We start from the raw sequence: 14,284 nt of genomic DNA, 5'->3' as shown, positions 1-14,284 counted from the left end.
TCAAACTTCCACCTACAGCTTGGCCATCTTTGTTTTGTTTAACTGAGCAGGAGCAAAAAAAAAAAAACCCACCAGCTGTGTGCTTAGCACGATAAATAGAGAAAAATGTCTTTCAAGAATCCTCGCTGTCTATGGGCTGCCTGCAGGACGCCTTGCCACTGACAGGCCAGTTAATTGCTAAAGGCACATGCAGAGATAGAAATAGTTTCCAAACCCAGAAAGCAAACCTGAAATCGGATCCATACACAGGCTCTTGGAGCTCAAATGGCAAGTCTCCTCCAAAGGATCTGATTGCAAGCTCAGGACCAGAGTCTATGATCAGCTAATTTTTTACCTCAACCAAATTTGAAATGTGGTCTGACTGAAGGGGAACCTAGTCTTAAATAAATGTATTTAATAAAAACAAAAAACCATATGAGAATACATATATATTAAACTATCCTTCCATAAACGTGACAGAATCAACTGTAACTCACACTCTAGGCCTCTAGAACTGGTGCTCTGTGATGGTTGAAGCACAGGAGCAAACAGCGAAAGAGAGAGGCAGCCAAGCTGCCACCATTAACGAGGTACGCCACTTGCGCAAATTTCCTTTGGCTCCTAAGCCGTACCGCTAACCATGTGGCGTAACGGCTTTCGCGAATACGGATGCTGCACTGCGGCGATGGCACAGTTCAACCAAACTTCCTCCCTCCACCTCCCACTTCGACGTTAAGGCCACCCCCTTTCTCGGTTGTGATTGGCAAGACGGGCGGAGCCCTTCGCGGTGATTGGCGGCTGCTGGAGGAAGGTGGGGTAGGTTGCGTGAAGGGTAATAAAGTTAGTGGGGCTGGCTCGATCCGCTTTAGACGCGGCAGCGAGGCGGCTCTCTATGGGGGTGGCCGAGGGAAGTGCTGGGTCGGTGCTGCTCCTGCTGTGGTGATCCGGAGACTCGCCCTGTCCCGCGCGGTCCCCCCTTCCCCTCCCCAGCCCCGGTCCCCGGCTCCCTTCCCCTCCCCCCCCTTCTCTTGCCTTTTCCCTTGCCCTTGGTAGCCGCCGGGACCCGGGGAAGCTGACAAGGCCTTAGGGAAGGTGAGAAACGCGGGAGTGGCGGGAGGGTGATCTGGGGCCGGGGGGGAACGGGTACTGCTGCAGCTGCCACTTAAAATGGCGGCTGCCCGAAGTGGCCGCCATTTTCTCGTCTGCTTTTTGCTTTCTTCCGCACAAAATGGCGGCTCGGGTCGATGGCCACTCCTGCTGTCTGCTTTCGGATTACTGTGGGCGCTAAGCGAAGGGGTAGAGGAGATCGGCAGCCCCCGCTAGGCGCGGAAGGGAAGCTGGACGGAAACGTTTGAGGTTAGAGCCGTATATCTGCAGCGAGGGACATAGGGCCGGGTAGTGCCGGTTCGTAGTTCTTCCTTTCGGGGGTCAGATGGGCTCCAGGATCCTCAGCTCTCGTTGCGGTCTATGGGGCCCGAGAGGTTTGCCCTTGGTGGGGTGTAGCCTCGGTACATGTAACGGGCTGCTGTCTTGGTATCTTTTAGGATCCGCATTGGGGGGGTGGGGCAGTTGTTTGTTCTCAAGTGTCGGTGGCGAGAGGATTTTTTTTTTTTCTTTTGGTCATTTACTCCTGTCTCTGTCCTTCGTGGAAAGGAGAGCGGACTACCGAGAAGCAGCGTCTGCTGGCAGCAGCCTCGCCTCGCCCATGTTTCCTGTTTAGGCTTGGGCGGCGAGTAAAGCGAAGGCGCTGCTTAAGCGGGGATTGTGGTGCGGTGGGTGGGGGGTACCGGCTCTTCCCCCCCTCCCCCCCTTTCCGGGCGGAGCGGGACGGGCGCCGTTTTCCGCCGGCGGCGGAGGAGCGGAGCCCGCTCACATCCCCGGCAGAGAACAAAGAGGCGGCTGGGCTGCTGGCGGCGCCGGAGCCTGGAAACGGGCGGCGCCCGGTGGGGGAAGGGGAGGAGGCTGGGAGCGCCCGGCGGCGCCAGCTCCATGCGGCAGGGCAGCGCCTGCGTCCTGCGGGGGGCGCCCCTGCCGCAGCCCTTTTGTTCGGCGGCGGCCATGTTGGGATCCGCTCCTCGTGCCCGTGCGGCCGCCTCCGCCGCGGCGAGCCGGGCGCTGCGGGGACGCGGCGGTAACGGCACCACCTCCGCCTTCACGGGGAGGTGGTTTCGGTTCTCTGTGGGGCGTTTCTCTGGCCGACTTCCCGAAGAGCTGACTCTCTGCTCGCTACTGTTGTGTATTGGAGTAGATCTGTGATGGTGCGTCGAAATGCCTCTGGGTCTTTCTGTAGGCTCCGCAGGCGTTTCTGTCCCCGTGACTAGCTTTCTGCTACGTGAGCAGTGCAATGAAATTTTTCTTCCTGCTGCTGTCTTGTAAGCTAAAATTTGAGATGGAGAGGGGCGATATTTTCTTCATAATCCAGTAGTTTAATTGGCCGTTTGGGCTTGAGTGTAGAATAAATCACTTTTACTGTATTAAGCGTGCATTTTGTGACCTGGTACTTCTCACTCTGAAACTTGACTACTTTGTCTTGCCATAATTAATCATAGTTTGTAAAACATACCAATAAAAGATTCATTTAATTATGCTGTACTAGCAGAAAAAAACATTTACGTTGGTTTTGTTTTGCAAGTGCTTTTGGGGGGTTAATAGGGTAAATTTGAGGCTTTTGCGTTCTTAGTCTGTGATTCCCTTATCTTTCCTCCCCCGTTGGAAAACATGGCTATGATGACGAAATAGTCTTTCTGTGAGTATCCCGAGTGTTGCATAAAAAGAGTTCTTGCCTCTTACGAAGTATAGTGTTTGGGGTTCCCCTTTCTCTAACGTTTGTACTTTTTTGTAAGTTAGATATTTATGGCTGCTAGTAAAACTACTATAATATGAACACTTGATTTGTCTTTCTAGGTTTTGTTTTTCCCCACCCCGTCAATTTAATTTTATTCTTTTGAAGATTCTTCGTTGTCAAGCCGCCAAAGTGGAGAGTGCGATTGCAGAAGGGGGTGCTTCTCGTTTCAGGTACTAGTGTTTTGTTTGTTTGATGAACGCTTGTCAGTGGAAACTCTCCTTAGAGAGTTTAAATTTGTCTTATGTTTATACCAAAACTGACAAGTAATTGAAAGCATTGGGATTTTGAACTTAGCCAATATTGCATGGTTGTTTTTAACAGTGCTTCTTCAGGCGGAGGAGGTGGTAGGGGTGCACCTCAGCACTATCCCAAGACTGCCAGCAACAGGTATGTCATCTTGCTCTTTGATCTGACATTTTGAAGACCGAGAACACTTAATTGTGAATACTGAGTTAAAAGTAGAGCATCTTTACACTTGTACAAGGAATACTTACTGAGTTCATTATATATTAATGTCCTTGAGTCTGTGTCAGGATAACATATAGCCTGTTGAAGGTCTGCGTCATGACACAGTGATGTGAGGTACAGGGACTTTCCCATGCATTTAACTTGAAAAGTTTAGAGGAAGGGTTTTCTTGGGTGTCTTAATTACAGATGAGTGAATACTATGCAACAGATGTTGCAGTGTTAGTAGGGGTAAGTGCATCCTCTAAGCGAAGCTAGTAACAGAATTAGCCTAAGTAAGGCAATATTGAAAGGTTATAAGGCCAGTTCTTGAAATTGTTTCGGTTAGCGGTCATAGTCTTAAAATATTTTACAGCGAGTTCCTGGGGAAAACCCCAGGGCAAAACGCTCAGAAATGGATTCCTTCACGAAGCACTAGACGAGATGACGACTCCTCAAATGACAAAGAACGACATGATGCAATCTTCAGGAAAGTAAGAGGGTAAGTTCTTGTGAGATCTTTTTCTGTCCTTACTGTTTTCTTCACCAATATATATCGCCAGTAAATGGGCTGGAGGAAAGGAAGGTGTGGGTCTTGAGTTCTGGGGAGAGTGTCCTTTGGAGGGAATGAGGTAGGAACTGATAGGGCGGCAGCTGCCAACACTTGAGAAGTGATTCTTGTAATAGTCTTAAGAAGTAAAGGCAAACTTGGGTCTAAAATTACTTGTAGCATGCTTATAAGGTTTGTAATCTGGATTTTTGTTTTTGTTTTCTCTCCTTCAGCATACTAAATAAGCTTACTCCTGAAAAGTTTGACAAGCTATGCCTTGAGCTCCTCAATGTGGGTGTAGAATCTAAGCTCATCCTAAAAGGGGTCATACTGCTGGTAAGCTGGCTGCACTTCTTCTAACTACAGTTCTCTTGCATGTTAGAAATAAGAGGTTGGCTGTTTTTCATGGGATATAGAAGTAACACAGCTGATGTGGTGTTTGATAATCCAACCATACAGAAGTAATGTTCCTGATCTTTGTAAAAAACAATATAGGGAGGAAGTAGACTTAATGCTCTAACTTCCTGTTTTAGAAGTCTCAAAATCAGTGAACGTGGTTGGGGTTTTTTTTGTTTGTTTGGTTTGTTGAGGGTGTTTTGTTTGGTTTTGTGGGTTTTTTCCTTAATAATTTAAGATAATGATTAACAATCTTATTTCCCTGGCCCCCCTCTTCCTTTCCTTGTTCTCCTCATGAACAAGCCTAATGGTCTTGGAAAAGCTACCTCAGGTGACCTCTTAGTGGTACACCAATTTAACTGTCATGTCACTTTGTTTAATCTGAGATCAGGTGGGAGATGCTAACTACAGTGTTGGGATGATAAGCCTCAAATTTGTCCCATTTGTTGGCTGAGGATTATAGTAGATCTCTGGTGGCATAGAGTAGCTTTTTTCTTTTGCTTCACTGTGTTAAGACTAGTGTTAGAACCCGTACTTCTGTGTGTTTGATGAAATAGCAAAAAGTAGTTAGATGTCCTAGGTCACATAGAGCAGTAATATTCCATTGTGTGTCTTGCAACTCACTTTCCTAACAACGTTTGCATCCTACTACATGTGACTTCATTCAAAATAAATTTATTTAGATCGTAGACAAAGCCCTTGAAGAGCCCAAGTATAGCTCACTGTATGCTCAACTATGTCTGCGGCTGGCAGAAGATGCACCCAACTTTGATGGCCCATCAGCAGAGAGTCATCCAGGACAGAAGCAAAGTACAGTGAGTATCTTTCTCAAACTGGAATGATAAATTTTGCTAGCATGTATAGTTGCACTGATTAGCTTAATTGTTCTCTTTGCTCTCTTTTGTTAGACATTCAGACGCCTCCTAATATCTAAACTTCAAGATGAATTTGAAAACCGAACCAGAAATGTTGATAGTAAGCTTTAAAACCAGTTTAATACAGAATTTATTTATCTTCTCTTTTCACAGCCTTGTTAAACAGACTTCTTTGTTTTCCAGTCTATGATAAGCATGATGGTCCCCTCCTCCCTGAGGAGGAGGAACAGAGAGCCATTGCCAAGATCAAGATGCTGGGGAACATCAAATTCATTGGAGAACTTGGCAAGCTTGACCTTATTCATGAATCTATCCTTCATAAGTGCATCAAAACAGTGAGTATTCAGATTGGGTGGGGGCTAAGAGCAAAATAGGAGTGCCAAACTAAAAATTGTACATATTTATGCTGCTTTAGGAATCTGGGAGCATAAATTACCACAAAAATGTTTCCTGTCAACTGTCTACCCCGCAGTTATCTACACACACACACACACAGTCCCAGCTAGCTTTGAACAAAGTCAATTTTACTTTTTTAGTAACACCAAAAGACTATGGGGATTGTGTCCAAGTGAAGATGTATTTTTGCCTGGACAGAAGTACTAGAGGTATTTCTAAGTACATACACTAAGTAATAAGTACTTCAATTAGCAATTCTTAAATTAATTTTTAGGCCCATATGTCATGTTGTGCTTGCCTCTGTGTACAAAGCTGTCACTTATAATGGAAGTAGTAATTTATAATATGTTGAAATACCTAATTCTCCTTTAATATTCCAGCTTTTGGAAAAGAAGAAGAGAGTCCAACTCAAAGATATGGGGGAGGATTTGGAGTGCCTCTGTCAGATAATGAGGACAGTGGGACCTAGATTAGACCATGCAAAAGCCAAGGTATGTGCAGATCCACTGCAGTTATTAAACTAGCTAAATTTTATGGCTAAGACTTCAATTGCGTGAACCTTCTGTATTCAGTGTTCTATTTATAAGTACAGAATTGAGGTCTGACTTTCAGGAAAGCAAGAGTGCCAGCTACCTCTCCTGCATCAAATCTCTTGATTGCTAGAGGAGCCAATCTTTGAAATGGTTTTCAGTGTCTTCCCAGAATGCAGTTAGGGTCATTAGGAATTCATAAAAGCAAGAATGTTGTTTCTCTAAATTCTACTTGAAAAGATGTAGTAAGGAACTCTGTTCTCAACAAAACTAGGTGATCTGACATCCATTTTGGACCTTTACTTGTGAGTTCTGAGTGTAAACTTGAAGTGGTGGTATAATACTGAGAATTTTGGCAGGTTTTCTTCTTTGACTCAGATGAGATATCTTGCACTAGCTTTGTGTAAGCTCTATGGCTGTCAAGGAGATTGAGATTGCAGGAAAGGGCAGTCTGCTCTGTTTGATTTAGAGGTCTTGAATGTGGTCACCTTTCCTGAAAATATTCAAGACCTTGTTAGAATTAGCCCTCACTTGCCACATCACTTTTGTTCCCCCAGTCCTTAATGGATCAGTACTTTGCCCGTATGCGCTCCTTGATGTCAAGTAAGGAATTGCCAGCAAGGATTCGTTTCCTGCTGCAGGTATGGTGATGAAATGGCTTACTGCTTCCTTTTTCTCTCAAAGTTGTCCCAAATACTTTCCTAATAATTCATTCTATTCCAAGGATACTGTGGAGTTGAGAGAACACAACTGGGTTCCTCGCAAAGCTTTTCTTGACAATGGACCAAAGACTATCAATCAAATCCGTCAAGATGCAGTAAAAGTAAGTGCTGCATGTGAAGCCTCGTGCATTGCTTTTGCTTAAGTGTTAAAGTAGATCCTTATGCTCTTTACTCCATGTCACAAAACTTAGGCTGTGCACTTATGAGTAGGTCTTACAGTAATGTGATGATAGTAAGGAGTTAAGGGTTAAAACCAGATGGACTTTCATAGTTCAGGGCTAAAAACTGGACTTTCTCAGGGACTACTACTACTCCAAATTGACAAAAATTATTCCTGTTTTAAAGGATCTGGGAGTTTTTATTCCTGCTCCTATGTCTCAAGGGATGAGAAGCGACTTCTTTCTGGAGGGACCCTTTATGCCACCCAGAATGAAACTTGACAGGGACCCACTCGGCGGGCTTGCTGATATGTTTGGACAAATGCCAGGTACACTGAAAGAGTGAGGCTGATGTGATGACTGTGGCTGTACTGTATTGAACAAGAACTAAGACTGTCTTGTTTCCTTAATAATACAGGTAGCGGAATTGGTACTGGTCCAGGGGTTATTCAGGATAGATTTTCACCCACCATGGGACGCCATCGTTCAAACCAACTTTTCAATGGCCATGGGGGTCACCTCATGCCTTCTGCTCAATCCCAGTTTGGAGAACTAGGCAAATCTTTTCTGAAAAGTCAGGTAAGGAAGATGATGTTCACAGAGTGACTTCAAGCATGTTTAGAAGCTCTTCTACAGATGCGTATGTTATGGATTGTAGCCTGCTTATGTTGAAAGATTTTCTCAATTTGATTCTGATAAGAACTGATGCTCAGCTGATACAAAAATTCTAAACCACTTCTTAAATTGTGCAAGAGATGCAAGGAATACACTTTTTTACTGCAAGAAAAGGTGCATGTGGCTTTGGTGGGTCAGAATGGTGTGTTTTATTTAACGACAGCCCTGTTTTTAGGGATAGATGCTACTCTCCCACCACCCCTGCTCCTTCTTTCTCCCTTCCTGGCGAATAGAATCTTTGTTCCTCTGGTCCCTCTGGTACTACTTACCATATGATGTACGCCACTCCATCATCTGCACTTCTTTCTCTATATCTCCCTTTCTGAAATAGGGGCAAAGCCAGCTCTACCATAACCAGAATCAGGGACTCTTATCCCAGCAACAAGGACAGTCGAAGGATATGCCACCTCGGTTTTCTAAGAAAGGACAGCTTAATGCAGATGAGGTACATTACATGCCTACATTACTTAAAGCCTATTCTAAATATTGCCCAATGATTATAGCAAGACGCGTTATTACGAGGACTAATGCTGGAACTCTTTCTTCTGCTCCTCCTCCTCCTTCTTTGCCCCTTCCTCTTTTACCTTACCCCTCACTTTCTTTAGGGTATCCAGCGTCCTATGAGCAAGACTGAGATATGAGGGCAATTCCTTGGGGTGTCCTTCCTTCCCCCACACCTCCCCAAGGACACTACTCTGACATCAGTTCCCATGCATCAGATTGATAATACTTCTAATTGAAATTTCAGAAACTCGTGAACTTCAGAAACTTAAGAAACCCTGAAGTGCTGGACCAGGCTAAATTTTTTTTAAGAACAGGCTAATAGGCAAAATGTCACCTGCGAAGTAAACCCCGTTGTGAAAAACTGAGTGTTAACTAGACTTGTATCCTGATTTCTGAGCAATTGGTAGAGTTTTATCTTGGCTGTAAAATACATCAGCAAACACGCTAAGTATCTTCTTGGGTCTCTAACATACTGCATCTAAAAGGAGCAATTCCAGATCTTGATACCAATGGAATTAAATACCAGTAACTTGCAGCACCTTGTGATTCATCGAGTCGTGCTTTTGGGGGAATTTCAGTACATGTGGCTTAACCTGTATTTGAGTGTTAATGCTGTAGAAATGGAAGTCATGCTTCAGTGGGATCGGTTGGTGTGAGTCCATGGCTGTGTATTGTTGGTCAGAATACTTGAAACAGTATGATTTATTTTTTCTGACTTAATCTGTTTACAGATTAGCCTGAGACCTGCTCAGTCTTTTCTAATGAACAAAAACCAAGTGCCAAAGCTTCAGCCCCAGATAACTATGATTCCTCCCAGTGCTCAACCACCACGCACTCAGACACCGCCTTTGGGACAGGTAAACGTAAAATTTACTGTATATTGTTGGCTGTACTCAATTTCTTCATGCATGTACAACTTACACCAGTTTCTAATATGGGGAGGGAGAGAAGTATTCCATTGCACAGAGCAGGATAGACAGAAAGAATGTCTGAAAACCTAATTTGACTTTCACCTGCCTCTGTACATACCTAGTGTTCTTCAACTTGATATAAATGTAGGTAGATGTGTACTGCAAAGAAACAAATTCTGGTGCTGTGTTTTTCAGCCTCCTCAGCTTGGTCTTAAAACAAATCCACCACTTATACAAGAAAAGCCTGCAAAGACCACCAAGAAACCACCTCCTTCTAAGGAAGAGCTACTTAAACAAACTGTAAGTTAAGTATGTAATAGAGCTGCTTGAAGCCTCGTATTATGCTCTTTAAAAAGAAAATGTTTAACTATACTTTTTCTTCCTCTAGGAAGCTGTTGTGACTGAGTATCTGAACAATGGAAATGCTAATGATGCTGTCAATACTGTGAGGGAAATGAGAGCTCCAAAACACTTCATTCCTGAGATGCTAAGCAAAGTAATCATTCAATCCCTAGATAGATCAGATGAAGACAAAGAGAAAGCAAGTACTTTGATCAGCTTGCTCAAGCAGGAGGGAATAGCCACAAGTGACAACTTCATGCAGGTACTGCAATCTAATAGGCTCACAGTCCTTGTTGCTTGGCTGTTCATGATTTTCAGCTAGCGTTAAGGCAGTGTGCAAATTTTTCTAAGTCCTGTTGATGTGAGGACATAAAAATAATGCATAAACATCTGAGGGGCATAAGAAGTGATAAAAGGAAGAAATGTAGGGGCAGGACTTCAGGAACTGGAAATGGGGAACCTCTTGGCAAGCGATTCAATGCAGGGAAGAAACATGAGGCTCCTATGTAGTAAGGGTATTACTGTGCACAAGAATTTCAGCTCTGTGCGTTCACTGTCTCTTAGGCGTTCCTGAATGTATTGGACCAGTGCCCCAAACTGGAGGTGGACATCCCATTGGTGAAATCCTACTTAGCACAGTTTGCAGCCCGTGCCATTATTTCAGAACTGGTGAGCATTTCCGAACTGGCTCAACCACTGGAAAGTGGCACCCATTTCCCTCTCTTCCTGCTTTGCCTTCAGCAGTTAGCTAAGTTACAAGATCGTGAGTGGCTAACAGAACTGTTCCAACAAAGCAAAGTGAATATGCAGAAAATGTTACCAGGTAAGAGTTAATCACATCGTCACATCGCTCTTGTGACATCTCATGTTACTGTATGCAAGATGCTTTTTTCTTCTAGTTTTTTACACCAGAGTAAAATAACATACGAGTTATGTTGACAAAAGCACTGTCATGATTCTTAAGAATGGTGTGTTTTAAGAGGTGGTTAGACTGTGAACTACTGATGATAAGTTCTGATTAGGACCAGCACTTAACTGTGTCTGTCTTATTACTTGTCAGAAATTGACCAGAACAAGGACCGCATGCTGGAGATTTTAGAAGGGAAGGGGCTTAGCTTCTTATTCCCGCTTCTGAAACTGGAGAAGGAACTGCTAAAGCAAATAAAATCAGATCCATCCCCTCAAGCCATCTACAAGTGGATTAAAGATAACATTTCACCCAAACTTCATGTAGATAAGGGATTTGTGAATATATTGATGACCAGGTGAGATGCTATCTTAATGTTGTTTAGTTGCATGTTTTGTTAAGCTACCAGTAAGTCTTTGACTTCGAGAAGGCTGACGTGTAGCTCTGTGCAGAAAAAGATAACAGTACACAGGGAGATAAATTGGTCTTGGCAGACCTCCCCTGTATTAAACACTCATTGTATTTGAGGAAAAAAAAAGCAAGTCTCTGGCTTCCGTCATTGTCAAGTGTTGCTTTTGCTTGGGAAGAAGAACCCTAGACCTGTGTATTCTTTTTCTAAAATTTTTCAGACCTGTAGCAGAAGCAAAACTAGGATTTTTATCGTGCACAGTGTGCCACAATAGTAATCCGCTGCATGCACCTAACTGCTAACAGAGGCAGGATGGTATTTTAGTCATGGCTAGGACAGTGAACTTGAAAGCACTTGTCTTGCTGTTTTAGAACATGAAATAATCTAGCTGTCTAACAGTTTACAGAACTTAACTTTTCGTGGTTTGTCCAGTTTCTTGCAGTATATTTCTAGTGAAGTAAACCCACCTAGTGACGAATCAGATTCTTCATCTGTTCCATCTAAAGAGCAGCTAGAGCAGGAAAAACAACTGCTTCTTTCCTTCAAGCCGGTAATGCAGAAGTTCCTCCATGACCATGTTGATCTGCAAGTGAGTGCTTTATATGCACTCCAGGTGCACTGCTACAACAACAACTTTCCAAAAGGTACATGTGTCTGTGTATGGCTTTCAGGCTTGCCCCTAGGTTTCTTAAGAGTCAGATAAACTGTTCAGAAGGCTGTAAAGATAAGGAAGCTTACATTTCTTTCCACAGGCATGTTACTGCGCTTCTTTGTTCATTTCTATGACATGGAGATAATTGAAGAAGAAGCCTTCTTGGCATGGAAAGAAGATATTACTCAAGAGTTTCCAGGGAAAGGCAAAGCTTTATTCCAGGTAAAATTGCTAACATAGATATTTGTCTTCTGTGATCTGTGCTGCACTGGAGTGTTTGAGAAGAACACTTCCAAACAGTGTTTAAGAATTGTTAATATCTAGAAATTTCATGGAGTATTTCACTAGGAAGGAGTGAAGCAAGATAAACTAGATCTTTTCTTTACTAGAGGCCTGCCTTTAGTGCAAAGTGTGGCTGAAAGATTTCTAAAATAAGTTGGGGGGAAAAAAGCAGTGTTCTGCAGAAGCATAGTGGGGAAATAATTCCTGCTGCCTTAAACCAGTTTTATGTAACTGCAGGTAAACCAATGGCTAACCTGGCTGGAAACTGCTGAAGAAGAAGAATCTGAAGAAGAAGCTGACTAAAGAACCAGCCAAAGCCTTAAATTGTGCAAACATACTGTTGCTATGATGTAACTGCATTTGACCTAACCACTGCGAAAATTCATTCCGCTGTAATGTTTCACAATATTTAAAGTAGAAGTATGTCATTAGGATATCTTCTGCAACAGGTTTTTGTAGTATGTCTTAATAGTCTACAATAAAAATATTTTAGAGTATCTTTAATGTTTAGGTAACAGTGTATTAGCAGCATGCAATAATTACATCATCAGTTCTTGAGCAGAAGCAGTCTGTTGCAAGGGTCTTCTTTGCTGCCAGTTATCATAGGCTGTTTTTAAGTTAGAAAACTGAATAGCAACACTGAATACTGTAGAAATGCACTTTGCTCAGTGTAATACTTGAGTTGTTGCAATATTTGATTATCCATTTGGTTGTTACAGAAAATCCTTAACTGTAATCGATGGTTGTTGCCGTAATAGTATATTGCCTGTATTTCTACCTCTAGTAATGGGCTTTATGTGCTAGGTTTTAATATCCTTGAGCCTGGGCAAGTGCACAAGTCTTTCAAAAAGAAACAGTTTACTTGCACAAAAACTGATCGGCTGAAGAGATGGTTTAATGCCCTTTGGAAGAGGTTTTTGTGGGTGTGAAACATGACATGGTGAGAAATTTGAATTGGTCCCTCTATAGTACTGAAATTAAGTCTACTTAATTTATCAAGACATGTTCATGCCCTGATTTTATATACTTGTATCTATCAATAAACATTGTGATACTTGACTTGTTTTTGAATGTCTCCCACTAGAAAAGCTTTGACTGACAACTGGTTTACTTAGGGAAGGAAACATCAGTAGGAGTTGGCTTAGACTGGGACCATCTTAAGATGTTTTCTGTAATTGTCTTAACGTGCAAATGAAGTCTAAATATGGTCACAGACAAAATTAGACACTACAGATTTGCTGTGACAGGAGGAAAAGTAAGTTGTGCTGAAGAGATGGTAGGAGTTTGCCTTGTGGTCCAATGTATACTTTATCAGTGAGTATGTGCTTTTTAACTTCCTAATGCTTTGAACTTTCCCCAGGTCACATGCATGTGTTTTTTAATCAAGTGACACTTACTATTAGCTGCCTGCTTCTCAAATTGGCAAAAAAGGCAAACTCAAAAATGAGTTAATGGTGTTGCATTGTACAGGCTTGATATGTCATCTATTAAACACTCAAAATACCTTGCTTCCTAGAACTTTGTCCCTACTGAAATTTTTTTTCCTCGTTGATACTTGAACTTTCACTGTTGAAAGGTGATGGTTTTGTAATGGTATGGCAGTAGTGTCTCCTCAACTGACGCTTTGTTTGGCCAGTGCTGGAAGTGCTTTAGACTATGTACTGTTTTCTGCATCATGGGAGGTGGAAAAAGCGGAGCAGGAATAAACTACTAGAGATGATAAAAGGGGCTTGCTTTGAGGGGGAGTGGGTCTGGTGTTCTCCTTTGGCTGTGGAAGGCAGGCTTCCTTGCCTGCAGGCATAAGTGGTATCTTACAACTTAGATGCCTTCAGTGAGTTTCTTCAGGTGCCTCAGTAACTTGCTGTACAATGTGCAGCCTAGTAAATGAGGGTAGCATGCTTCTGTAAACCAAATAGCATTTGTGAGGGGTATGTACCATCTTAAATTGCTAAGAAAAATTCCATTACACTTAACCACTGTCTCCGCATTTCAGAAATGCGGTGTATCTAGCAGTAAACAGGAGAGCAGGATGTAGCCAGCACTTCTAGCTCATTAAGGGGAAGAGGAAAGTAGCATGAAGTACACTTGAGCAGCTTGAGCTGGGAGCTGGCTGCTTTTGATGTAGCTACATCTCCTGTGTAACAGTGGTGTGAGCACTGACACGGGACCTCAAAAAAGTATTTTATGGTATAGTGTTCCTCCCAGTCATGATGCAGAGTAACCTTCAGTTTATATTTCCTCTCTAGAGTAATACAGTTGATGGTAGATCTACAGAGGCTACAAGCTTTACCCCTCACTTCAGGTCCGTTCTTGGGTAGATAAAGATGCTTCTCAAGGGGATGTCCGGTATATACTAATTAAGATTCTGCAGTTAAACACCCTGTATTGGGATAGAGGAACCATAAGTACAGTTGCAAGGTTCGCTTGCTCCTAATTACTATGCTCGAAGTAAAACTCCAAGAGTTTGGAATTAAAGTACAGTGTAGAGGAGCAACCCTGCTACTGAAACAATGCTGTTTCATTAAGTCTGCTGTTATTTTCCTTTGCATTTGACCTTTACTGTTACAGCAGGTGTGTTCAGCTGTGCATGCCACTAGAATACTACTTTTTTGTGTACTTACAGGTTACTAGATATGCAATGCCCTTTATTCCCATGTGCTGCAAAGTGGAAGACAGGAAGGCACCACAAATCATGAAAGAACAGTCC

At 43.0% G+C, this 14,284-nt stretch overlaps 1 protein-coding gene and 1 non-coding gene across 5 annotated transcripts; both read left to right on the top strand.

Moving 5' to 3' along the window:
- Nucleotides 1-783: 783 nt before the first annotated feature.
- Nucleotides 784-12,636, top strand: EIF4G2 (eukaryotic translation initiation factor 4 gamma 2). Of its 4 annotated transcripts, none has more exons than XM_075094827.1 (22): nucleotides 784-1,071; nucleotides 2,930-2,994; nucleotides 3,146-3,211; nucleotides 3,645-3,770; nucleotides 4,052-4,154; nucleotides 4,898-5,029; nucleotides 5,123-5,189; nucleotides 5,273-5,424; nucleotides 5,866-5,976; nucleotides 6,573-6,656; nucleotides 6,740-6,838; nucleotides 7,083-7,224; nucleotides 7,314-7,474; nucleotides 7,902-8,015; nucleotides 8,806-8,931; nucleotides 9,181-9,285; nucleotides 9,374-9,589; nucleotides 9,892-10,150; nucleotides 10,388-10,592; nucleotides 11,076-11,287; nucleotides 11,396-11,517; nucleotides 11,815-12,636. In XM_075094827.1, exons 8-22 carry the CDS (start codon nucleotides 5,341-5,343, stop codon nucleotides 11,878-11,880), a joined length of 2,106 nt encoding a protein of 701 aa, XP_074950928.1. In that variant the 5' UTR covers nucleotides 784-1,071; nucleotides 2,930-2,994; nucleotides 3,146-3,211; nucleotides 3,645-3,770; nucleotides 4,052-4,154; nucleotides 4,898-5,029; nucleotides 5,123-5,189; nucleotides 5,273-5,340; the 3' UTR covers nucleotides 11,881-12,636. The 4 variants fall into 4 exon arrangements, with proteins under 4 accessions (XP_074950928.1, XP_074950926.1, XP_074950925.1 ...); XM_075094825.1 differs by having other exon boundaries at nucleotides 798-1,071; nucleotides 2,884-2,994; XM_075094824.1 differs by lacking the exon at nucleotides 784-1,071 and adding an exon at nucleotides 2,119-2,237.
- On the top strand, nucleotides 8,057-8,217 carry LOC142058191 (small nucleolar RNA SNORD97). The gene has a single exon (XR_012660882.1). It is a non-coding gene; the product is annotated as a small nucleolar RNA SNORD97 (small nucleolar RNA).
- Nucleotides 12,637-14,284: the final 1,648 nt, after the last annotated feature.

Source organism: Phalacrocorax aristotelis, chromosome 5 (assembly GCF_949628215.1).
Source record: "Phalacrocorax aristotelis chromosome 5, bGulAri2.1, whole genome shotgun sequence".
NCBI classification, from domain to species: domain Eukaryota; kingdom Metazoa; phylum Chordata; class Aves; order Suliformes; family Phalacrocoracidae; genus Phalacrocorax; species Phalacrocorax aristotelis.
This window is presented reverse-complemented; position numbering and strand designations above follow the sequence as displayed.